We start from the raw sequence: 27,473 nt of genomic DNA, 5'->3' as shown, positions 1-27,473 counted from the left end.
TTATTTTTTCAGTCTTTTGACTTTGAACATTTCTTGTTTTCTCACAGAATCATTGGCTTCTATTTGAATTATTCTAATTTTCATTGATTTTATTGCTTGGGCAAAGCTTTGTATCTCTGTTACTTTCCTTTCCGGTGATATCTTCCATAGTGCTCTCTTGATCCAGCTTTCTCTTTTGTAATTTTTTCCTTTCATTTCATTTGCAAAACATTTTAAAACTCTTGCTTCATGTTTTCCAGGTATTCTATTTAAACTTATGTTCAGACTGAATTTTTCTTTGAGTTGCTTGTAGATAATTTTGAGCCATTTTCTTCTTTTGCTTCTATAAGTCTTAAGTGTCCTTGTTAACATAAAAGCTTTTTAGGGTGGGTTTCTTTTTTGTTTGCTTATTCTTTCAGCATGCTTTCCAACTTTGGATTTTGTTAGTGCCAGAAGAATAAGCAAGTATAAAGAAGTAGATGATATAGATGATACTACTGCTAGTATGAAAGGGAAATTTTGTTGTAAAATAGATTCCTGAGAGGGTTGTATATCCCAGAGAACAAGACGCTAAGAACTTTAGACCTTGTTGGACTAGTTTAACTGGCTCATTGCTTTACATAATTGTGTGAAAAGGCAGTATAGTTTTGAGTAATTTAAATTCTGTTTCCTTATTTGTAAAATGAGACTTATAATAATTTATTATGACATAATTAGTGATTAATTCACGTGTTAAGTATTATATTACTAGAAGTGAGTACTCTATATAAACATGCCAGTTGACTTTTAGTAGTATATGTTTTCAACTGCAAAAGATCATACACACAAGATCAGTGTGCCTTACTTTTGAAATTTGTAAGCCAGCAAAAGATTTTGTAGAGCTATCACATGCTTCTTATGAAGATAATTCTCAGGCAACATGGTTTTCTTTTATATATATATTTCTATTAAAGCTTAAAATGGACAAGGCGAATATGACTCGTTGGCATCCATCTGATTCCTTCTCCATCTGAAGAAATACAAGCAAACCTTCTCCCCCAGGCAGTTAACCTATTTGGCCCCTTCCATTCACCACTTTCTGGGTCTCTCCACATGACCTGGCGATTATGTAAGGACAGTGGAGCTGCTCACACTGGACACTGCTCTTCTGGTGGGTTATAAAACCTGTCTGCTGGAGCCAGTGGATCTTTGTCAAAAATTAGAAAATTAATGGTATAGAGAACTAAATTTAGAAGTTCTCTAGGGTTACCTATGGCTCCCCCTTTCTTTTGTTTTTGGAGGAGTGTCTTAATGTCTCTGTTTCTTCCCTCTACTACTGCCTGACCTTGTGGATTAAAAGGTATTCCAGTAGTGTGTAAAATTTTATACTGCGCACAAAAGTGCGCAAAATGTTTAGACGTATATCCATTATCTGTTTTTATTTCTTGTGGCACACCCATAATTGCAAATGCTTGGATAAGGAATTCAGTGACCACTCAGGCTGTCTCTTTTGCTGTTGGCACTGCAAAAGTGAATCCTGAAAAGGTATCTACTACCACGTGTATGAAAGACAGACGACCAAAAGATTTATAGTGGGTTACATTCATTTGCCAGATTTCATTGGGTCTCAAACCACAAGGATTCTTCCCTGGAGGGAAGTGTAGGAGCATGGAAAGGAAGGCAAGCTGTACAGCTTTTTACTATGCTTCTAACTTCCTCTCTTGTTATTCCATATTGTAAACGTAAAGCTCAAGCAGCCTGATGATATTTAGAATGAGATTCTTGTGCTTCCTGAAATAAAGGAGTACTGGTTAACATAGTTAGAAGGCTATCTGCCTTTGAATTTCCATCAAAAATAGGATCTGGAAATCCACTATGTGAGTGGACATGCAAAATATAAATCTCACTTGCTCTTGAAGTTCCTTAAAGAGCTGATAAATATTAGAGGCTGCAAATTTTATTTGGGCTGTGGCAATTCTTTGTACTACACCTACTGAATAGGCTGAATCAGTAATTATATTTACATTTCCTGGGTAATAAGTAAGAGCTAGCATGATAGCAAATAATTCATTCTGTTGAGTGGACTGAAAAGGAGGCCTGACTACTCTCTTTATGGTTAAATCATGAGAGTATACAGCACAAATATTTTCTTTGGAGGCATCTGTAAAGATTGTTGACCCTTTAAGAGGAACCTTAGAAACCTTTTCTTCAAAAATCCATTGCCAATTATATAGTAGCCGGGTTATCTTTAATGGAGACCCATGTGCAAAATTTGGAGCTGTGGCCAATAAAATTTGCCCTTCTGGGATGGTCTCACAGCATACATTAATTTGTGTGTTAATATAGAATGTGTATATTTTTTCAGGACTTATCCCAGATAATTGTATTACTCTCTTAATAGCCTTTAATAAAATTCTAGCCACAAGCACTGGGTAAGGAGTAAGGCTTTGTTCTGGTTGTGCTGGTAGGTTCACCCACTCACTCACACTGTCTCCTTGATGAAGGACTGCTGTGGGTGCCTCTTTTCTAGCAAAAACTGATATTTCCAAGGGTTTTGAGTGACTCAACCACATTGGATAAAGCCAGTTCAACTTCTCTCAAAGCCTCTTGTGCTTCTTTTGTAAGCTGGTGTGGTGAATTTAAAACACTGTCTCCCTTAAAATGTCATATAGAGGTTGCAGTTAATTGGTAGTTAAGCCTAACACTGGACGCATCCATTGGGTATCTCCTATTAATTTTTGGAAATCATTTAAGGTGTTCAACTTCTCTGTTCTTAAAGAAAGCTTTTGTACTGTGAGTGTCTTAGGATATACTTCATATACTAAATATTGAAAAAGAACATGTCTTTGAATTTTTTCTGTAGCGATATGCAGTTTGTACTACTTTAGTGTTTCCATGATCTTTTGTAGACATGCTTCTAACATTTGTTCCTCAGGTGCACATCCCAACATATCATCCATATAATGTAACAATATTACTTTTGGAATGCTTTTCTTAATGGAGCAAGAGCAGTAGCAACATACATTTGGCACATAGTAGGGCTGTTTTTCATTCCCTGTGGCAAAACTGTCCATTCATATCTTTTATAAGGCTCAGCCAAATTAACACTAGGAACTGAAAAAGCAAATCTTTTCATATCCTCCTTATCTAGAGGGATAGAATAGAAACAGTCCTTAATGTCTATAACCCACAGAGGCCATTCTCTTGGCAACTGAGTAGGAGATGGAAGTCCAGGCTGAAGAGTTCCCGTAGATTCCATCTGTTCATTTACTCTTCTTAGATCAGTTAACATCCTCCATTTTCCAGATTTCTTTTTCATCACAAATACTGGGGAATTACAAGGACTTAGAGTAAGCCGAAAGTAAGAACCTTATATCTCATTAGCACTTAGTAAGAACCTGACAACCTGTGACCTATTTAACTTGTCTCTGCTGGCAGTTTGCCCCTTTGATCATATTCTCTCTCTAAATTCAACTGCCTTCTTACTTTAACCTGCTTTCCTATTGCTGTCACCCATATTTCTTCTATCCTTAAAAAAACCTTCAGATGATTCTACTGTCCCATCAAGATATTCTTTGATATCTCTTCTCATATTCAAAACAAAGTCCTAAAAACATCATTTGCTTCTCAAGCCTACTTTCTGCAAGATCACCAATGATGTTATTGTTAAATCCAATGACCACTTATCAATCCTTTCTTTGATATTTCTTCAACATTTATCACTGTTTACAAGTTCTTCTTATTGATACTTCATCCTTTGTGGATTTTTCTGATATCAGTTATTATCCCTTTTCTTCCCCCTTTTTGTGTGATTGTTCTTGGTCTCTTGAGAGTCAACATTCTTATCCAGACTTCCTATGCTTTATTGTATCTTAAGGCTCTGTCCTGTTAGGCTCATGCCTGACTTGGACTAGAATCCTATTCACGTTCAATGTTGTAATAAAATGATGTATTCATACCTCATTCAGCAACAGAAGGATATGTACTTAGTCATAGCATAGAAAGGATGCTTAGCAAGGATATTTTAGTATATAGCTTGGGTAGATCTGGTTCCCCTTGTCTTCATATGGAGATGTCCAGTTGTCAGGGTATGCTATGATGATTTGAATTTTGGGATATCTGCCAAATCTGAAAAGTCCCCACTCTATATGGGTGGGTCTTTTTTATGCCTTTAGGTGACTAGGAAAGCAAGCCAGTCTAGGTCAAAGGCTACCAGAAAGTAGAATAAAGGGGAATCCAACTTGAACTATGTACCCTCTGGGCTAGTCAAATCCTGGACACAGCTTTGTTTTTTTTTTAAATTGCTTAAACCATATTGTAGAGAGAGGGAGAATCTTGGATTTTCCTAACAGTCATAGTTCTCTTCTTCTTTTCTGACTGATAACTATTGTTCTCTTCTGTAGGTTTGTCATCCATGTCCTGATTTCTGAGCCCTGATGCCTTTTCCCCTTCTCTCTCTCTTCTTTCTTTTGGTGATCACATCATCTCTTATGGATTCAGATATCATCTGCACACAGCTTATTCCCAAATCTACATTTCTAGTTCTCATCTTTCTCTTGAGCTCCATTTGTTCACTTTCAACTATGTATTTGGCATTATTACCTGTATATTTGATAGGCAACCTATCAACCTCAGTAAGTCCAAAAGTAAATTTGTTATTTTTCTTTATAAACATACTCTTCCCTCTGCTTTCTTCTTTTTATTAGGAGCACCACATTCTTCTACTCTTAACAGATTTGTAATATAGTAGTCATCCTTGACTCTTCACTCTCCATCATACCCAAATACTATTAGTTTCCAAGTGTTATTGATTCAAGGTCTTTAATACTGTTTCCTTTGTCCTTTTTTTTCCTTTTTTATACTGTTTATAGCATAATTACTCAGGCTAGGTAGGCCCTTACCATCTTTCAAACGGACTATCGTAATAGTTTCCTAACTGATCAGAAAGATCAGTTTTGCATTGTTTCTTCTTTCTTTACTCTCCAATAAGTTGCCAAGTTATATTCTTAAAGTACAGGTCAATCATTTTCTCAAGATGCTTCAGTGGTTGGGAACCACTGAACCACATTGCTCTTAGGATAAAATACAAATTTGTCCATTTAGCATTTTAAAACCCTTCATACTTTTGCTTTAATTTAGTGTTTTTGGTCATGAATGCATCTGGAGCTTATCTTCCTATATTATATTTAGCATTGGTTTCCTGTCCAATTTTCCCAGCAGTTTTTGTCAAATAGTAAGTCTTCCCCTGGGAGCTAGGATCTTTGAATTTGTTAAACTCTGGGTTTCATTTGCTTCTGTACAATGTGTACCGCATCTCTTTAATAGAACTCTTTTTTGTTTCATTGTTTCATTTTATGTACTATATTCCAGTCAAATAGGTAATAACTTTTTCTTTCCTTACTGTGGCCTTCTATCTCCTACTTCCTCAACTTTGCATAGGAATGGAAATTTATAGCTCTTTCAATAATGCATTAATATACCTAATTTCCTCTAGCCCAACCAATGCTTGAAATCTTCCTTTTTTTCCCAACTTTGCCAATCTGGCAAGTATGAAGGAGATCCTTTGTATTGCTTAAGTTGTATTCTTCTATAGTAAATTAATGATCTCAGGAATTTTTTTTTTCATATGTATATTGATAGCTTGGATTTCTTTGAGAACTGCCTGTTCATGTTAATATCCTTTGGCAATTTATCAAGTGAGGAATGACTTTTTTTTCTTATTAATTTCTTCTATACCTTTGAAAATGAGATCTTTATCAGAGAAATTTACTACAAAGATTTTCCTTTTTTTATTAATAGTACTTTGTTTTTTCAAATACATGTAAAATAGTTTTCTACATCCATTTCTGTAAGACTTTGTGTTCGAAATTTTTCTCCCTTCCTTACTTCCCTCCTTCCCAAGACAGCAAGTAATCTGATTAGGTTAAATATGTGTAAAAAGATTTCCACCAGGTAACTGTTTCCCTAATAATCTTAGCTGCATTGTATTTTCAACATGTAAAAACTTTAAGATTTTTTTTTTTTTTTGGTAATTAAAAGTTTCCATTTTATCTTTTGTAATCCTTTGTTTGATTGTAAACCTTTTCCCTTATTGAAGGTATTCTTAAAGGTAATTTCCTCCTACTTCCTCTAACTTGTATATGATATGATCTTTTACTTCTAAGTCTTGTATTTGGAGCTTATTTTTATTTATATATATATATATATATATATATATATATATATATATATATAGCATAGTTCTAAATCTAATTTCTGCTGAGTTGCTGTCCAGTTTTCCTAGAACTTTTTTTTTTAATCATGTACTGAATCCTTCCCCAAGGAAATAGGGATTTTGGATTTGTTGAACTCTAGTCTATTTGGTTCATTTGTTGCTGTACAATTTATACCTTATCTGTTACTTATATTGAACTCTGTTTTTGAACTATTGCTAAATTGTTGTGATGATTATTGCTTCTGGTATATTTTTAGTTCTGGTGATAGTAGGTCTCCTTCCTGCCTACTTTTTTTTTTTTTTTTTTTTTCATTATTTCCTTTGAGATGCTTCACTTGCTTTTGTGAGATAGCATTTTGCCACATCAAACAAAATGCTTTTTTATGATTTCCAAATAATAATTTAAGTGGGACCTTGTATTCTCTGGATCTTTTAGTCATTTTTGGTGATCTAGCATATGATATCACTTATAAAAACCTATTTCTTCTTTTTGTATCAACTATATCTCCAATAAATGTATGGATGTTTCTCCTGAAATGATTGTATAGATAGATAGAAAATAGGCAGAAAATTTAATCAATTTCAATAGGTCACTTGTGAAACTTTCTGGTTCACAGTCTGAGAGATTTTTTTTTTCATAAGTTTGCTATTTCTTCCTCCTTTAAATATCTTGAGAGTTGGTTATTCAGTATCTCAAAGTTGAATTGCTTCTAGCAATGATCCCCTCTATGCATCCTTGGTCTAATATAGCTATTTTCTTTATTGCTATTTCCATTTCCTGTGTAAACACATTCAAGATGGTGATATTAAGAATATAAATATAGTGGCTCCACTGTCCTTCATTTGTAATAAGGATGTTTGCAAACCATTTCTACCTTTTTGTCAGTTTGTGGTTCTCTTTCCAGTTTTATCATTATATCTGTTTGACTTTTTCCTCTTAGAGTTTATGATAAAGAAGAGGAAGAAATCTATTTTGACATGTGCCCTAGATTTTTAGGAGAACAGATTTCAAAGGGTTCAGATAGGCATGGTCCAACAAGCTAAAATTTTACAAGGGAATTCAGCTGAAGATGGATAGTCAACTCTTAGGAATGAAAAAGCAATGGTTTTTGAAGAGACTAGTGTGAATTCACAATGTTCTCACTAAGCAGTTTACATTATGAATGTTATGTACAAAGTAAGGTAACAGTAGATGATTAAAAAAATATGGCATAGTCATAAAAATATCAAGAATGCTAAAATTCAAAATGAGGCGCTAAAATTCAAAATGAGGCGAGAGTGATAAGGAAAGCAATTGATAAAAAATAAGGGTTTTTCAGAACATTTTTGGGGAAAGAAAAGAATTAATAACATCACTGATTAGGGTGGTTGATATTATGATAATTGATGATAGAACTTACAACGTTTATTTTTTCTGAATAAAAAGAATAAAACTGAATAAAAATGACTAATAGAAAATTGCTACCCCAAAAAAAAAATATTGTAAATAATAAAAGATGAAATAATGTAACAATACAGTAAGTAATAAAGAAATATCATAAAAGAGCTCTTAGCTGCCTTCAAGTTTCTCTGCCCAGGTATGGCAAAAAACTAATAGAACAGTTGTTGAACCACTGATAATTTCTGAAACACCATGAAGAGCATGAGAGAAGTATTACAGAACTGAAGTTAGGCAAATGCTCTGATTTTTTTCTGAATAATTTCTGAAATTTCTTTTTCATTTTATTTAATATTTTCAAAAACATTGTATTCAAAACAAAAAAAAATTTACATTTTTAAAATTTTTGAGTTCCAGGTTCTTTCCCTTATCCCCACCCACAATTAAGAAACCACATGTGAAGTTATGTAAAACATTTCCATGAAAGTCAAGTTGTGAAAGAAAACAATAGATCTCTTCCACTAATAAAACTAAAAAATTTCAAGAAAAATTACGCTAAGAGAGAGAGAGAGAGAGAGAGAGAGAGAGAGAGAGAGAGAGAGAGAGAGAGAGAGAAAGAGAAAGTGAATGCTTCAGTCTGTATTCAGATACAACCCTTCTCTGGGTATGGATAGGATTCTTCATCATAAGTCCTTCAGAGTAGTTGTAGATGATTGTAGTTATGGAGAGTAGCAAAGTCATTCCAGAACATTGCTATCACTTTGTATACAGTACATTTTACTTTACTTGAATTCATGGAGGAATTTCCAGGTGTTTTGTTGTTGTTGTTTTGTTTTGTTCTGAGAACTTTCTGTAGAGCTTATTTTTTAAATAGACAATTTATAAAAGGAAGTAGTGATGGCACAAAAAACCCCTGAAAACTTAGATGGCTTCATTAAGAACAAATCAAACCAGATTAACCTTTTTTTCTTTTCTTTTCTTTTCTTTTTCTTTCCTTTTTTTTTTTTTTTGACAAGGTTACTGACCTTGTTTAATAGGGGGATCTATATATAGATCAGGGGTTGTTTGTGAACCTAAGGATGTAAATTGATTTATTCCTTCTTTCACTCATTTCCTAGAAATGTAACTATTTTTACTTTATTAAGTCTCTTATGATGTTTCTTTCATGTTTAGTTTTTTATGCTTCTCTTGAGTTTTTTGAGTTTTGTATTTTCTATTAACCACTGGCCAAAATCAGGAATGCTTAAAAACCCTCTATTTCATTAATATCCATTTTTTTTTCTTTTAAAAAATTATACTCAATTTTGCGTGGCTGTAATCTCTGCTCTATTGCCATCTAGAATGTCATATTCCAGGTTCTCTCCTCCTTTAACATGGTAGCTGCTAAATCTTATGTAATTTCGACTGTATTCACAGTATTTGAAGGGTTTCTTTAGCTGCCTGAAGTATCTTCTCTTTGACTTGGGAATTCTGAAATTTCACTATAATATTTCTGGGAGTTTTAATTTCGACACCTCTTTGAGATAGTGGTTAGTAATTTTTTCCATTTCTGTTTTATTCTGTGATTGGGGAAGATTATCAGTACACCTTTCCTTGATAATTTCTTGAAATATATATTTAGGTTCTTTTTAAAATCATGACTTTCAGGTCATTTCATTTTTAAATTATTTATTCTCAATCTGCTTTCTGGGTCAGTTGTTTTTCCAATAAGATATTTCATATTTTCTTGTATTTTTCCATTATTTTGTATTTGTTTTATTGTTTCTTGATGTTTTATAGTATCCTTAGATTCTAAAGCTCAATTCTAATTTTTAGGGAATGATTTTTTTTTCACTGAGCTTTCATTACTTCTTTTTACATTTGGCCAATTTTACTTTTTGAGGAATTATTTTCATCAGTGAATTTTTCTGCTTTTCTTTTTGAAGGGGGGTATTTAACCAATTCTATCTTTTAAGGTATTTTTTTCAGTATTTTTTTTTTCTTCTTTGATGAAATTTTTAATTGGTCTTTTCACAATTTTCTTTCTTTGCTATTTTACTATTTTTATTTAATATTGAAAAAAATATTTTTGGCTCTTCCAGGAATTTCTATTGGACTTATCTCCAATTCGCTTTTTTTTTTTGGGGGGGGGGGCTTTACTTGTAGTTATTTAACTTCATTGTGTTCTTTTGAGTTTGTGTCTTGATTTTTCTCTGTCACCATAGTAATTTTTTATGTTCAGGTTCTGTTTAAAAAAAAATTTTTGCTCATTTTTCACCATATTTCTTGATTTTGAATTTTGTATTAATCTTGGGCTCGGTTCCTGATTGTGGGTAAGAGTGGAGAAGGAATACTATCTCAGGCTTCAGGAGTTTTTGCACTACAGAGCTACTTCTGGGGGTTTGGAAGTTTTTGAAAAGAGTGATATGACCTGAGGAGAGGTATGTATTTCTTAGGCTTCTCTCTAGTTCTTACCCAGAAGGGCCTTTGATTGCTTGAACTTGCAATCAGTACTGCTCCTCAGGGCCCCTACTCCCTTGGGATCAGAAACAATTCTGTTTCTCAGGTTCACTGATCCCTTGTGACCAAAAATGATTTTGCCGTTCAGAGCTTCTATTCCCTCTTGACCAAAAGTGCTTTTCTCCACTCTTTGAACTATGATCTAAAAGTGAGCTTAAACAATGGATTTGCCAAACATTGTCTGATCCTGAATCCACAGCTAGCATGGGATTTCTCTGTTTTTTCCTTCTGACTTGTTGCCTTCAGTTTTATTTCTGACTTGAGAGTTCTGAGCTTCTGTTCCTTCCGTGGCTATCACCTAGTCTCACTACTGGTGTTTCATCTATTTGGGCTACGGGCCAGCCTCCATCCTGAGTCACAGATTTCTCTTTCCAATCTCTTACATTATTTTGGGCTGGAAAAAAAAATCTCACTCTGACCATTTGTTAGCTCTGCCACTCTAGATTTTAGAGTTGTTTGGAAGGGAAGCTGAATGCTTTCTCAACTGTCATCTTAACTCAACCCTTAGAAGTCCCAGAAAAAAAAAAATTAATAGCTATGGGGCAGCTAGGTGTTGCAGTGGATGGAGTACCAGCCCTGAAGTCCGGAAGGTCTGAGTTCAAATCTGGCCTCAGACACTTAACACTTCCTAGCTATGAGACCTTAGGCAAGTCACTTAACCCTAATTGCCTCAGCAAAAATAAAATAAAACAAAATAATAATAATAGCTATATTGATTTCTTCTGTAAGCTTATTGATCTTGTTTTATGCATGAAAATATTCTAAGAAATACTTCAAAGTTGTGTGGTTTTTTTTTTGTTTTTGTTTTTGTTTTTTTTTTGCTGAGGCAATTGAGGTTAAGTGATTTGCCCAAAGGCACACAGCCAGGAAACTGTTAAGTGTTTGAGTTCAGATTTGAACTCTAGTCCTCCTGATTTCACAGCTGGTGCTCTTATCTGTTGCACCACCTAGCTGCCTCTACTTCAAAGGTTTTTAACAGACCATCAAAGGTCTCTCTTTGTACCACCAAAAAGAGCCCCTGTTATAAAGTTTGCCTAGATTTTAGGAAAATGTTTAGTATTCCCTTGCTGTTCTTGTGGAAAAGAGAGATTGTGGGCCAGATGATAGTACTACTTAGATTTGTTAGGGTTGAATGTCTGGATTTAGAAAATAGTCAAAAATTTCTAGAGAAGAGCCACACTTAACCTTGTACGGTTTAGCTTTTATTCATTTATTTTTAAAATTATAATGCCTTAGATAAAGGCACAGAAGACTTTCTTATTATAGTTGTAGATGGTCCTACTAGGAGGGTCATCTACCTGTTCACTTACTAGGAGGTTAATAAGATCATTGCTGACCTTTTAGAGAGCAGTATCCTCTGATAGTTGTGGGAGGCAGATTACAAAGGGTTGAGAAATGAGTAAGAGGTTAGAAAGTAGAGACAATGAGTGTAGATAACTTTTTCTCTAAGTTGTATATTAGTATTCATTTTAAAATGACCTTGAAGGCCTAGAAGATTTAGCCTGAATTTAACAAGAAGAAATTTGGTAGAGGTAGGTAATGGTAAAATCTCACATCTGGGTTCCAAAAACAATTTTACAAGGTTAAGATGGGAAACACTATTAGACAGTAGTTTTCTTGAAAAAAAAATGTATTGGTTTTATTGTATTCTGAGCTCATTACATAGGTTGATAGTGGCATTTGATATGGCATTCAGAAGAGCTCATGAGATTTTGGGCAGCAATAAAAAAGGGATGGCTTCTGGGAATAAAAAGGTGATCATTCTGTTGTTCTCAGTCCTGCTCAGACCATATCTAGAGCATTACGTTCAGTTCTAGATGCCCCATTTTAGGAAGAATGTTGCTAAATAGAATACTTTTTCATAGAAGGGCAACAAGGATGTTGAAGAGCCTTGAGTTTAGGTCACATGAAGATCTAGTAAATAAATTAGGGATATTTAAGCTAGAGAAGAGAACATTTGGGGGCATAATGATGATTAATTTTACAAATACCTTTATATAATAGATTGTTGTAGTTCTTGATGGCCTTTCTATTTTCTTGGTGGGCCAGTCAAGTTCTGACTACTGTGATTTTTAGGCTTTTTGGCCTTCTCAATGGTTTTCTTTGAATGAGATTGTTATAATCTGTGTCCATATCTTTCCTCCATTAATTTCTAAGTTTTTAGGGTCATAAAGTCAGTGTGGTGTAGTGCTAGGGCACTAGATTTAGAATCAGGAAGACTTAATTTTTTTAAGCTTATTTTAGATTCTAATTAGTCCGTCAACAAACATATAGATAGCAAGTATACTGTATGCAAGATGTGTGATCTTAGAGGTAAAATCCTCTCTGTCTTAGTTTCTTTCTCAGTGACATGAGGCAGGTGGCCTTGATAGTTATCTTCCAGTTCTAAATCTATGATTCTGTGATCTAATAACTAATTTTTAAAAAGTCAGGTGGGAATTTTGATTATATACTATACCATTTTTGTATTTTTATTTTTTCTTCTTTGTATTAACTTAGATATTTTGCTGTAACAAGTTGGTTGTCTGTTTGTATATAACTTATTCAAGATTTTCTCCTGTATTACTAATGAGCTACTTTATGCCTGTTGAAAGAAATCAATTTCAATTTTCCTACAATCTGAAGTTATCCATTATTTCCAACTGTATCTCACATGACTGGTCTTGTATTGTACCCTTCATTCAGACTAGATTATTCACCATCTTCCATAAATAATCTATATTTTCCCTTTCTCCACTCTAGGCTATCAATTTTCTTTGCATTCTTTTATTTCTCATTTCTTTTCTTAATAGTATTTTATTTTTGCAATTAGGTATAAAGATAGTTTTAAAGATTCATTTCTGTAAGATTTCAAGTTCCAAATTTTTTTACCTCCCTTCTTTACCTCTCTCCTCCCCAAGACAGCCAGCTATCTGATATAGATTATATATGTACAGTCATTTCAAGCATTTCCATATTAGTCATGTTGTGAAAGAACAATCAGAACAAAAAGAAAAAGCCATCTTTGCCTTCTTTTTTTGTTTTTTAATAGTATTTTTTTCTAAATATATGCAAAGATTGTTTTCAACATTCATTTTTGCATAGCCTTGTGTTCCAAAATTTTTGCCCTCCCCACCTCTTCCCTTAGACAGCAAGTTTTGCATTCTTTAAAGCTAATACCATCCTTTCAAGGAAGATTTCTTTGGTTTCTTTAGCCTCTTTGTACTAAACAGATCTCATTTAGCAATTATTTTTGGTTCCTCTCATATATATACTTAGATATTATTTTGTGCTGTGGCTATTTGTGTATATGCCATATTGTCCCATGAGACCTTTAACTCCATTAGAACAATGACTAATTCTTTTTTTATTATAGCTTTTCATTCGCAAGATATATATATGGGTAATTTTTCATCATTGATAATTGCAAAACCTTTTGTTCCAGTTTTTCCCTTCCTTCCCCTCACTCTCTTCCCCAGATGGCAGGTTGACCAATACATGTAAAATATATTAAAGTATAAGTTAAATATAATATATGTATACATGTCCATACAGTTATTTTGCTATAAGAAAAGAATCAGACTTTGAAATAGTGTACAATTAACCTGTGAAGGAAATCAAAAATGCAGGTGGACAAAAATAGAGGGATTAGGAATTCTTTGTAGTGGTTTATAGTCATCTCCCAGAGTTCTTTTGCTGGGTGTAGCTGGTTCAATTCATTACTGCTCTATTGGAACTGATTTGGTTCATCTCATTGTTGAAGAGGCCCATGTCCATCAGAATTGATCATCATATAGTATTGTTGTTGAAGTATACAACGATCTCCTGGTCCTGCTCATTTCACTCAGCATGAGTTTATGCAAGTCTCTCCAGGCCTTTCTGAACAATGACTAATTCTTAACCAAAGAATGTTAATTTGTATGTCTTCCAGCTTAGCCTATACTGTAGTACAGTTGGCACTTAATAAGTGGTTTTTTAAAACATTGGTTTTTTCCTGTACTTTAATTCCATATATTAATTTTTAAATACACATTTCTTTATAAATCATATTGGAATAGAAAAAATCAGAACAAAAGAGAAAAGCCATGAGAGAAAAAAAAAAAAGAAAAAGAAAAGTGAACATAATGTGTTGATTCATATTCAATTTTCATAGTTCTAGTTCTAGATGCAGATGGCATTTTCTATCCAAAATTTATTGGGATTGCTTTGTATCACTGAAGCACTGAGAAGAACCAAGCCTTTCATAGTATCATCACACATGCTTACTGTTATTGCAAACAATATATTCCTGGTTCTGCCTGTTTTGCTCAGCATTAGTTAGTTCATGTAAATCTTTCCCGCCCTTTCTAAAATCTTAATACATGTTTTTGAATTGAATCAACTTGATATTTAAGAAACTTTCCTCATCACCCTAGTGAAAGTTCTAGACCTCCAATCTAAGTAATAGATACCAAGTTCTGTCTTTTTACCATATCAGTAGAAGCTGGTATTGATGATAGGAACAAATAAAGAATATGATTTTGTAACAAAACATCTTTTTAATACCATTCAAATTAGCTTCACTAAGCGTATATAAAAATTCACATGCTAAAGTAAATTAAGCAGGCCAGCTCAATAATATTTTGTCTTTCTTTTTCATTTTTATTTAATTACTAGTTCTGCAATGAGAGTGACATCTAATAATATATCAAAAAGTTACTTCTATATTGTACTTGGTTAACTCAAACTTAAAAGAAAACTGCAACCATTAAAAAAAATTTTAAAAAAAAGTTATCAAAACAGTCACAAGTATTAAGATTGAACATTTTTCATAATATAGATCAATAAAAATAATTATTTTAACCACCTGAGAAAAATATTTTATGTGAAATGATGATAATCTGCCAACAAACTACCATTTATTTAGAAAACTCCAAAGTACTATAGTAAACATTGAGAATATGGAATCAACAATGTAATCGGGGCAGACAAGACATCAATACAGGCAAGTATAATATAAGATAGAATGTGAAAAGGGCAAGGAGAGAAGAGATCCAGACAAAATGAGATGAGAAGGGCTTTAAGATTTATTAAGCACTTTACATATATTATTTCTCAATAATTCTGTAGATTAGATGCTATTATTATTATTAACATTTTATAAATAAGGGAACCAAGAGACCCAGAGGTTAAGTGACTTTACCATGTTTACAACCATTAATAGTATCTGAACTTTCTTCTTTTGAAGGATACTTAGTTATGTGACCACACTGAAAGAAATTCACTTTATCTCTTTGGACTTCTTTGCTTCCTAGTATCATAGACTTAGGGCTGGAAAAGTCCTTAGAGGTCATTAAATCAAACCCCCTTATTTTACAGAAGAATAATCTGAAGTACACAGAGATAAAGAGACTTGCCCAGGGTCACACAGCTATTAAGTATTTGAGGCAGGATTAAAAAAGTTTTCCTGTCTCCAAGTCTATCTTGGACACTCTATCTACTCTTGGACATTCCTTATCTATACAATTTGTTAGATAGGACTCGATAATCTTAAAAATCTTTACTAATGCTCAAATTCCATTTTTCTATGAAGGTATTTATTTTTATTTATTTGGTACATATATTTATTTTTATGGATATATTTATTTTTCAGACAGGTAACATTTTATAATATTTGCTTAATAGAAAGTTTTAATTAATTTTTTTAACTTTTTTTTTTTTTTTTTTTTTTTTAAAGATGTTCTCTGTACAGCTGACTCTTGGAGAACAGACCTGGCAGTCTGAAGGGAGCAGTATAAAGAAAGCCCAGCATGCTGCTGCCAACAAAGCCTTGAGGGAAACTACCCTTCCCAAACCAACTCCTCGACCCCCCAAAAACAATATTAATAGTAATCCAGGTAATTCAGTGCTGAATGGTTTCCTTTTCTTGTGTTATGTTTGTGCCCTTTCCTTGTGCTTTTGGGAAAAAAGAGAGCTTTGGTTGTGTTGTAACAGATTACTTCTTTAATCAACAAAGATTTTTAGAATGATAAACTGGGAAACAACAGAGTTATGTCAATTAAAGGTAAAAGCTTAATGCTAAATACTGAGGTTTAAAACAATTGCTTTAGCAGAGTGCTACATTGACCTCTTCAAGTTTTTGTTTTTAAGAGTTAGCAATAACCTGCATATTCACACAGGTATTCACTTATTAATTCAACAATTTACCCTAGGCATCTGGCATCATTTGGATCCAAAAGAAGACACAATTTCTTCCCTCAAAGAGTTTGCAGTCTATTTAATCTTTCATACATATATAGACTCATTCAAGTCACACAAATGCTCATTCACTTCCATATTTTGCCATGGCAAACATAATTTGCCATAATTGTGTTAGATAAAGGAGATTGCTCAATTTTTCTTAGTCTTTTCTTTCATTTCCAAGAACCCCATGGTTTGCCCTGATCTATTTTATCCCATTTTGACCTCCTAAATATCTAGTTTATATTCTTCTGTCTTATACAGAAATAGTTTGTTAGATTGACTCTTCTGTCTTCAGCTTATTCTTATACCAGGGATCAAAATGACATTCATAATCATTTTCCAAATGATGAACAATTAACTACTCCTGGGCAAATGAGAAACATTTAAGTTTCTGTTAACTTCTTTAATTTTTCTGGATTATCATCATCATCATTTATACTGACCATTTGTTGTTGATTCCTTATTTCTGTTATGCAGTGTTCTGGGTGCTTGAGATGCAAGGAAATAGAATATGTAGTCCTATTCATAAATGACAAACTATTTATTTTGGAAACTAGGACATAAAAAAATAGGATAAGTAAAAATGCAGTGTATTTAAGTGTTAAATGAAATGGTATAACAGTGGTAAATGCTATAGGATTTTCAAGGACAGAATAATCACTGAGGACTGGTGCAGTTGAATTAGGCTTAATGGTGAAATTAGGACTTAATCTAAATTTTGAGAAATAAGAAGGAATTAGATAACTGGAGAGGAAAGGAAGCAGGAGAAAAACTCGTGAGCAGAGTTGAGAGTCCTGGGAAGTGGGTGATATATTTGGAAAATAATGAGTGGCATGCTTAGCTGGAACAGAGTATTTCTGTGGTGATTTCTCTCGAAATCCCTAACATTCTTCAAAACATGTCTCAGGTTCCACCTACTGGTGGAAGCTTTTCCTAATTTCCCCAGTTATTAGCCCCTTTTCCTTCTGAAATTACTTTGTATAACTTTATATTTATTTATGTTTATGTTTCTTCTCTTGTCCTGTAGGATCCTGGGGGGCAAGGACAGTTTCATTTTATCACTGGGTTCTCAGAGCCTAATGAATGCTTAAGAAATGTTTATTGAATTTGTTTGACCCACATAGATGATTATTCCAAACCACTTTGCCCATTTTAGACAGATGACTCTCCTTTGAATATTCCATGACAAGCAAATGGTGCTACTAACTAATTATTACTGGTTCTCATTTTACCTCTTCCATTTCTAGTAGTCTGTGTTCCTCCCTTAACTACAGCCTCTAGTTGAGTCCTGTTGGAAACCTTATTTTTCCATGAAGTTTTAACCTTGAAACCAAACCATGACCCTTCCAGAAGTAATTTCTGCTTCCTGAGATTCTTAATAGTCTTTTTTTGAGGGATTGGTGTGGGAAGGGAAGACTTATTATACTCATGCCATTCCATTCTACCTCATGTCACAGTTGTTTACATACATGCCTTACCTTATTAACTTCTTCAGGGCAGCTAGGTGGTACAGTGCATGGAATATTGAACTTCTAGTCAGGAAGACCTGAGTTTGAACCTTCCTGAGACATTTATTAGTTGTATTATCCTCAGTAAGTCACTTAACCTCTCTCTGCCTCTAGTGGTTGTTGTGAAGATCAAATTAGTTAATATATGTAAAGCATTTTTCCATCTTAAAGCACTATATAAATGATGATGATATCTTTGTTTCTCTGTTGCCTTGCACATAGTAAGTATGTAATAAATGTGTTGTTTTTTTTAAGTGAATTGAATCAAAATTTAGACATCTGGTTAATATTATAATACCTATTAGGGAAGAGATAAACTTAATATAGCCATTTAAAAATATGATTTAAGGGAATGGATATAGGTTATTGACTATAAGACCTTATTAAATGATTCAAATGCTCCAGCTGTTCCTTTTCTTTGTGCTTCCATTTCAAGTGATAATTGGTTTTGCTTTATTTTTATATTTTTATTACTTTATTTTTCTTAGTTTATCTCCTTTCCTACCATATTTCCTCACTTAGCTATTTCCCAATTCAAGTTTTCTTTTTAACGGATATTATGCCTTAATTGCTTGTGAGGAAAGTGGCAATGAATTAAGACAATATATTACAGAGTCCACTCTTAAAAGTAACTTTTTGTGTGTGTGTGTGTGTGTGTGTGTGTGTGTGTGTGTGTGTGTGTGTGTGTGTGGCACAAGTTACTAAATAAGGGGTATTTCAAAACAAACCTACTTTTACTGCCTTTCATTTAGTAAGCTCTCAATAAATGTTTTTTAAATTAAACAATTGAAATAGTGTTCCCTTTCCTAAATAATCTGACAGCTCTCAAGTATCTAAATTTAAATTCTTTGGGTCATAGTTTACTTATCTATAAACTTAAGAGTTTAGGTTACATTAATAGTTTAATAGTGTGTGGAATCAGGCAGGTGATAGGTAAGGAGTCTCTTTATAATTCTCTCTCCTTGTCAGACCACAGCTGAGCATTCAGTTCAGGATACCACATTTCAGAAATGGCATTGAAAAGTCTAGAAGAGGGCAACTAATATGATATAAGCCCTAAGATAATATTTTAGTTAATGAGGATTAGTTGAAGAATCTGGGATGTTGAGCCTGGGGAAAAGAAGACCTGAGGGAAGTTAACAGAAGAGAAGACAGTTTTATTATGATTGGACTCAAAAGTCAGAGCTCATAGCAGTGGGCAGAAGTTTCAGAGACCAAATTGGATTTGATGTAGGGAAAAATTTCCTCAAAACTAGAACTTCCTGAAAGAGATTGGATTCCTTTTCACTTGAGATCTTCTTTTAAGAAGCTAGATGAAGAATTGTTGGTTTATGTTATAGAAGAAATACCTCTTCTAGTAATTTGAGATTGGATTAGGCGATCACTTAAGCTCTGTGCTGAGGTGATCTCCAAGGTTTGACACTAAAATATACCAGGAAAACAGTGTAAAAGGTTGACTTCAACTCTAACATTGGGTGTTCTAAGTAAGGATTTTTTTTTTAAACTATGGTATTGTACTTTGTATTCTAAAAATAAAACACTAAATTTAAAAGAGGTTAAATCAATTTATGTGTTCATCTAATACATGTCATTAAAAACAGCATGATTTTATGAAAGTGATCCTTACTTAGCAAGTTAGTTAAATTTACTTTCTAAAGTTATTTTTTAGTATGGAGTTTATTAAATTCTCTTTGTATAACTTTCTATATAATCTGTTTTCATTGCTGAAATTAAATATTGCTAGATCTTTATTAGTGTGAATAATGAATCCCCTGAAATAATCTCTCACTATTTGAATTTTAATTACATATTTCCTTTAGGTTAGTACCAATTTAATAATTTACCTACAATTATATGCTTATAATATATTATCATTTGTCAGTTTACTTAGAATTATAACATTAAATAATCCAGCTTTGAATTGTGAAAAAACTTAGTGAATTGTAAAGAGTTGTGTGCTTTATTTCTTTGCAGTCAGTTACTAGAAAGCACTACATAAAATACTCAGAAAAAGAAAGAATGAGAACTACTGTAATTTTTTTTCCTCTTCTAATAGTAATTGTATTTTTTGAATAAGAAAATCATGTATGTGGCTCTCTATATAGAATCTCATTGTCTTACATTTCCATTCATGACAATAAAATATAGTTATAAGTATAGATTGCATTCTTTATTGTAGAAGTAGTTTACATACATTTTTCTTTTATTTAAACAGGCAGTATAACTCCAACAGTGGAACTAAATGGTCTTGCTATGAAAAGGGGAGAGCCTGCCATCTACAGGCCTTTAGATCCAAAGCCATTTCCAAATTACAGAGCAAATTACAACTTTCGGGGCATGTATAATCAGAGGTTTGTATGCCTTTAATTGCTTTTTAACTTTGATTTTGTTATTATAATTTGTTTAAATTGTCATTAAAAAAACCTTTTTATTTATGTTCTCCATGTGCTGCATATTCTAGCCAAACTGGACGGTTGGTCCCTGATTTTTTTTTTTCTTTGAAAAATTTTTTTTCTTTCTTTTTTTTTTTTTTTAAAATTGAGATCCCAACAGTCATCTTTACTTCAGTGATTTCACACAAAGTAGAACTCTGTGGAATGGACTTTCTCCTCATCTTCACTTTTGAGAAGACTTTTCTTTCTTTGATTTAGCTCACCTTTCCTATGTGTAGTCCTTTCCCAATTGATCAGGCCATGTGAAAATGTTCTCTTTTTTCAAATATTTGTAGGATACTTTTCTAATTCTATCTTATTTTTCTATCAATTCTTGCTTTGTCATATATAATGTACTTATTTTTATTTGTGTTATATCTCTTTATTCTCTAAGAACATAATCTTCTTGAGGATAGTAATGGCTGGCAGAGTGCCTTTGACATAAGTGGATCATAAATATTTTATATGTGTTCAAATTTACCTCAGGTAATATAATTTGTATGTATTAAGCTCATAAATTCTCAAGAAAAAAATTATAAGTAATATAGTTGAAAAATGACTTACTTCTCTCTACCTCACAATTTTTGTTGAGTTCTTGTTTTGCAGGCCCATTATTTTTTATTGAATTTACAGTTCTTAATGCTGTGTTATTTTATGTGATATTTTCATTTATTCAACAAGGATTTATTTTATGACTTGTCTGTGCCTAGTGTCATACTTTTTACTTTCTTTTGATGTTTTTCACAGTTTGGACAGTTTGGGCAGGAAAACTATGTATAATGTAAAATTATTAGTGTGCTTTGGGGGGGTTATAGACATATGAAAAAGACATCTAAATACTCTCTAAACTGGATAATTTTGTGGGAATTTTAAATGTAGAAGATTTAGAATTATACCAACTAATTTTTTGAATCTAGTTAAGATTATAGATATTTGTATGAAATCATTTGGAATTTTTTACCAGAACATTTTTTTTCTTTGCTTCTTAAATTTAGAGAAGTAGCATGCCTTAATAGAGCTTCTCTGAACATAGATTTGAGTCCTTACTCTGAGCCATTTATTTTATGTTATCAAAACTTCAGTTTACTCATTTGCAAAGTTGTATTATTTGCATTATCCACCTTATAAGGTTTTTTGTAAAGTGGTGTACCAATATGGATTATTATAATTACTTTCTCAACTTTAATTTCAGCAAATATTGATTAAGCACAGCTCAAGGTACTGAGTTACAAATGAAAAACATGAATCCCATCTTCAAGGAATTAGTCTAATAGACTATAAATAGAATTTTGTCTAAGGTTTACTCATATCTATTTTTTAGTAATGAAGTGACATAAAAAAACTAATTATAAAACAAATGTTACTCCTGAGAGTTCAAAATATATATTGTCTATTAATGGACCTATAATCTCATTGGTGTGGAAGATCCCTTTTCACTGCAGATTGCAAATTATGAGTATATTGTCTTGAGTCTTGTCCTATGTCTTCAAATTCTCTCTATATAGCACCCAAGTGGGTGGAAGATTTCTTTTAATAATTTTTTTTCTTTTAATATTTTGCAGCTAACAGTTGCATTGAGACTAAGATCTTTCCTTCTTTTCTAGTCATACATATTCTTGATTTCTTATAATTTCTAATCATGTCGACCACACCTAGTAATATGCTATAAACTGCTTTTGCTTACCACGTGTCTTTCTATTATCTTTTGGGTCACCCGCAATCTTCATTATTCTGACATCAGAGCATTCCATAATTTACAAGCATGTAGCATTACTGAAAAAATATTGATGTTAAAAAGATTGGCATTTGTGGTTTGTTTAGGTTGGAACAATTGAAAAGAAATCTGGGCAACATGTGTTTTTCATCTGCTTTGCTTTTTCAGTGTGGTTGGCGAGCACCATTTCTTTTGAATGAACTTGTATCATTGAGAAAGCCATTTAATCTCCCATGCTTGAATTAATGAATTATCTGCAAACTTTCTCTTTGTACTATGAACAGGACATCTTCAAGTATATGTTGCCCTGTCGTGTCTCATTTGATATTGATGCTCAAAGGATAACTGAAAAAGTGGTTTTTTTTTATCTTGGAATCTGGTATTATTTTTAGAATATACGCAGGTAATATTTTATTTAAGGACAAAGACAAGTACTCTTTAGTAATTATTTAAAAAATAGGTACATATATCTTTTGGTTTATTGTGTGACTGAAGTAGTCTGCTTAGAAAATTGTCTGTGAATGCCTCCTGTTTTCTTATTCAAGGATTTCCTAGATGCAAGTATGTATCATTCTTTGGTAAAAATGTCAGTATTTTTTATCTTTCATTTTTTTAAAGAATCTTCTCATATTTGAAATAGCTTGAAAATCAACCCCTGTGTGCTTTTAAAATTCAATTAAATTGGACAAATTACAAAAATGAATGTTGAAATTATCTTTACATGTATTTGGAAAAATAAATGGATGGATGGATGGATGGATGAAATTCTGTCAGGTCCAGCATAGATTTCTTTCTTTCATCTACATTGGTTTATTTCATCAGATTTTTCCCTACATCAGGAAAAATGTTAGAGTAAAATGTGGTGGTTCCACTAGTCTTGCTAATGAGAAAAGTTTGTCATATAAATACCAGCATATTTATTCTATTTTAAAGTTATTTGTTATCCTCCTTTCAATTTTACCTTCTTATGATCTTGGGAAAATGTGTCATGAGTGGGTCTTATGCCAAGATTTCAGTAGACTTTTTTTTTAAAACCACATTTTATTTTTTTGTGATAATTAGAACAAGAATCAAAATCAATCGCAAATCAGCAAAAAAAGATAAAAGCAAAAAAAAGATAGCATTTGACTGTAGAAATTGCGACCTGATTTCAACAAATTTTCAACTCCAAAAAATGTGAAATGGGCAAAAGTAAATATGTTCCATAATATATAATAATTTTTGTAACATTTCATTATGTCTTCCCTTATTTTTTTTAAATATATGAGTTCATTATCTAAATTGTCATCATCCTTGACTTTCATGTTTCATGTATTTTCATGTATTTTCTGATTAAGGTAGTTTGGGGGCTCTTTTGGTTTCTTTATTGCAGTGATTTATTTATTTGTTTTTTGGAGTTAAGCATCTCTTAGAAATAGTGATGGCTGGCAACAGCAAGATTATAAGATGATCAATTCTGATGGTTGTGGCACTTCTCAACAATGAGACAATTCAGACCAGTTCCAATGCTACCGTAATGAAGAGAGCCATCATTTTTAACATATATTGGATTACTTGGTATCTAGGGAAGGTGGTGGGGAGAATATATATATATATATAAACTATTTATAGAAACTTGATCCTGAATTTTTTCCTATTGTGCTAGGTAAAAGATGAAATGACTGAGAAAACAAAAGCTCACGGCTCTGATCATTTCAATTTATTAATCATTGCATGCCAGTTGTCTAACAAATTCACACCAGGTCCCTTGCTCAGCTTAAGGTTGGATCCTGAATACAAAGGAAGATAGTTTTATAAAATAAAGACAATTTATCAAAGATCAAATAACTAAAAGAAAACAATGCAGTACTAGGTAATTTAATTTATAATTGGACTAAAGATTAGATAAACAGGTACAATTCCTCTAAATTAGAAAAAGAAGTATCTCACTCCCTCTAATTGTTTGTAAATAATCAAAGAAACATGGAAACAGTAATCAATTAATCAGCACTTGGCCAGTTTTCAGATAAGTTCTTAAGATATACAATTGTGAGGAAACCTGCAACAATTTTTGAATTTGACTGGGTTTCTGGTCATTATAACCTAGATCCTTAATTAAGGTGAAATGCTGGGTTGTAGGTAGAATCTAGGGAATATAGTGTTCAATCCCCACTATCATCCTATACCTCTTCTATCTTTTGTAGTTAACCCCTTTAAAAGGCTGTCTACAGTATAGTCCTCCATTTTCTCTCCTCTTTCTCTTCTTTCAGTCTGGCCTCTGACCATATCATTCATTCCACTGAAACTGGCCTCTCCAAAGTTACTAATGATCTCTTAGTTGCCAAATTTAATGGATTTTTTTTTTCAGTCCTCATTCTCCTTGACCTCTCTGCAGCCTTTGACACTGCTGATCACTTTCTCCTCAGTACTCTTTTCTCTTTAGTTCTTTGGCACACTATGTCCTGTGTTTTGTGCTTGAGAAAGGGTCCCTCCTCCACTCCCATACCACTGCTCCCCACCCACAAGAAACTCCAGTTGATTATAGCCCCAAAAGCAATTACAAAATGCTATTTGCCATTCAGTGTGCCGCATAACCTAGCCTTCTCCTACCTTTCTGGTCTTATACCTTATTCCTTAACACATATTCTTTAGTTCAATAACACGGGCTGTTCTGGCTGTCTGTCATTCTTGGAACATTCTCTCTCCATCTCGACTATTGGCCTTCCTGGTTACCTTTAAATCCCAACTAGAACCCCCCTTCCTCTACTGCAAGCCTTCCCCAACTCCTCTTAATTTCCCTGCCTTTTCCTTGTTAATTTTTCCTATTTATTTTGTATATTTCTTGTTTTGTATATATTTGTTTACTTGTTATTTTCCCCTTTAGGTGGCACATGATAGCTGTTTAATAAATATTTGATTGATAGTGTTAAGCTGGACCTGTTTCTTAAGTGGATCCTCTTATGATCTGATCTTGAGACTCTTTACCATCCCTAGTATCCTTTTTTGAGTATTCTCTACTTTATGTCTTTGCTAAAATGTAAAATCCAGAAACTGACATGATATTCCAGATATGATGTAATCGGGGCAGCATATAATAGCAATAATATATCTATAAGATACATAATAATATATCTTATAGCCCTTTTCACTTGCCAAGTTAACTTATCCGAAGTTTGCAGTCCACTACAGTGCTAGGATCTTTTCTAGTTTAATTGGCTTCTCTCATCCTGTACCTGTGAAGTTGATTTTTTTCTTTTTGTACCCAAGTCCAAGATTCTAGATTTATCCCTATTAAATTTCATCTTTGATTCAAGATTCTGTTCTTTTGAGACATGTTTGGTTCCTAGCTTTGATAATACATTAGATGTTATCATTTATGTTTTTAATGATATTTGCTTTTGCTTATTGTGCATATTGCAGGCTGCTGTGATTAGGTGTTAAATAAAATGATGTGTCTTATTGCCTTTGGACATAACTCCTTTATTCACTTCTCTACGGAGAACCTTTGAGCTCTCTTTACTTTTAGCTACTGCTTATATTTTGGTCTTCTGATTTTATTTATAATGATATTCTTAATATGGATGTCATTATGCTATTTGCAGAGATTAATTGATCATTGCTTTAAAAAATATGACAGCAAAAGTACCAACAGTAAAATTACTGTTTTTGACAGTCAAAAATTTGGTTGATTCATTGTACTCTGTTGTCTTTTCTGCCATTCATTCATTTTTTGCTGCAGAAGGAGAAAGAAGATGTATTAGACTATTTTGTACTTTTTTTGTGTAATGAGTTGCTATGTCCAATATTCTGTTGATGAACCTCTCTGTATTTAGTTAATCTAGTCCTCAGACTGCAGACACACATGTCTTATCTCTAGAACTGTTTTTGAATCCGTCAAGCTTGTTAGAACCTTTAAAGCTCCTAGTCTGTGGGCATAGCCTTTGAGAATATAAGGTCATCTTCATGGCATAATGAGGCACTGAAATAAGATTTTTTTGGGAGGAGGGGAATATACTATGTTTGATGCTTTACTTGGACTTTTTATTTTATTTTGATTTTTGAATGTATTGAAAGTTTGATTTTCTGTGAATTTTCAAAGACATCTAGGAGATTTATGAAGTATCTTTATAGTCTGTTTTTGCTTAGTAAATAATGGAAATTGAAGATATATCTATATTTAAAATGTTTCAAGACAAATAAGATTTTAGGTAATGAAAATTACTAACATATTTCAGAGGTCTACTTAGCAAAATAAAAAAATGTGATGAAGCACACTATGTTAATCATTGTTGTATTGATAGAATACTAAAATTCTTTTTCTCTCCTTCCTTATTCCCTTCCTTCCTCCCTCTCTCCATCCCTCCTTCTTAAATTTTTGCTACAAGAAATTTCTGCTTTTTATTAAAATATATTCCTCCTAATCATGTCCAAAAAAGAAAAAAAAAATTGTGGTCGTCTTTAATTTCATTTACTGTCATAGTTGATAACTCTGAAAGTTATAGCTATAGTTTGGATAAGCTCTAAATTGCTCACCTTTACCACTAGATGGCGCATCTTGACTGCTGAGGTGAAATGCTGTTCTTAACATAGATCTATTTTATGTGGAAACACATAAATGGCTTTATTAAGACAATTAGAACTGAAATACAGGCATTATTAATGAAGGAATGGATTGATGAAATGTGATAAGATATTACTATTTTCCACATTTCATCAACCTAATGCTTCCTTAAAAACACCTGTATGAATACAATATGTTTTCCCATTCATATGACCCACCCCACATTCTGCTAATTTGCCTTGCTTAGGTAACACCACTAAGTTTTGTTTCAAGGTCAAATGTTTTCATTTACTATCTAAAGAGATATCTTTTCCTTTAACTAGTCTAAATAAAATATATTCAGGAGCTTCATGGTCACATAGCTAGGAAATGTTAAGCGTCTGATTTCAGATTTGAACTCAGATCCTTCTCACTTCAGGGCCAGTGCTCTATTCACTGTGCCATCTAACTACCCTCTCAATTCTCATTTTTCACTCCTATCAATTTACACAAAGGTTTTTGTTGAAATTTGGCTAGTAATTTTTGTCTAATATGATGTCAACAAGTTGTACTTGTAAACTAATTGGAAGGTGTTACATTTGATGTGTACATTAATATGTATGTATACACACATGTGTTTATGTAAATATACATACATATATATGTGCATATGTATATATGTGGATATATACACACAAATTATTCCACTGAAATTTTTCATTTGGGTAATTTTTGATCAATTTAGAAAATTCTGCCTTCAAGTTGAAGTGTAAATATTTCTAAATGAATGACCAATCATTTTTGGAAACAAAGGCTTAGCTTTTAAATGTCTTCTAAATCCTTATTGCTTTATACTTTATTAGCTAATATTACAAGGTACTGAAATACACTTATAATAAGTTTAATTATTAATTATAGTGGATATAAAGCTATATTTCAAATAATCTAATTGGTGGCTTAGAATTTTTTTTTAGCTGAGTTCTTGCCAGATCTGATTAGATCATTATTATTTTTACCTGATAATATGACTGATAAAGAGCTTGTACTAGG

General features: G+C 32.7%; 1 protein-coding gene across 10 annotated transcripts in view; it reads left to right on the top strand.

The window, feature by feature from the left end:
• The window catches only part of STAU2 (staufen double-stranded RNA binding protein 2), a 454,831-nt gene that overhangs the window by 45,761 nt on the left and 381,597 nt on the right, over positions 1-27,473 (top strand). For all 10 annotated transcript variants that reach the window (XR_012484345.1, XM_074278883.1, XM_074278881.1 and 7 more), the window contains 2 exons: positions 15,745-15,904; positions 19,974-20,109. Coding sequence is in view for 9 of the 10 variants with exons in the window: in XM_074278883.1 (XP_074134984.1) it covers positions 15,745-15,904; positions 19,974-20,109 (296 nt within the window). In the remaining variant the exon portion in view is untranslated. The remainder of the gene's footprint in view (positions 1-15,744; positions 15,905-19,973; positions 20,110-27,473) is intronic.

This window comes from Sminthopsis crassicaudata, chromosome 1, assembly GCF_048593235.1.
Source record: "Sminthopsis crassicaudata isolate SCR6 chromosome 1, ASM4859323v1, whole genome shotgun sequence".
NCBI classification, from domain to species: Eukaryota; Metazoa; Chordata; class Mammalia; order Dasyuromorphia; family Dasyuridae; genus Sminthopsis; species Sminthopsis crassicaudata.
Note: the sequence above shows the minus strand (reverse complement) of the source record. Positions and strands in the feature narration are given on the sequence as shown.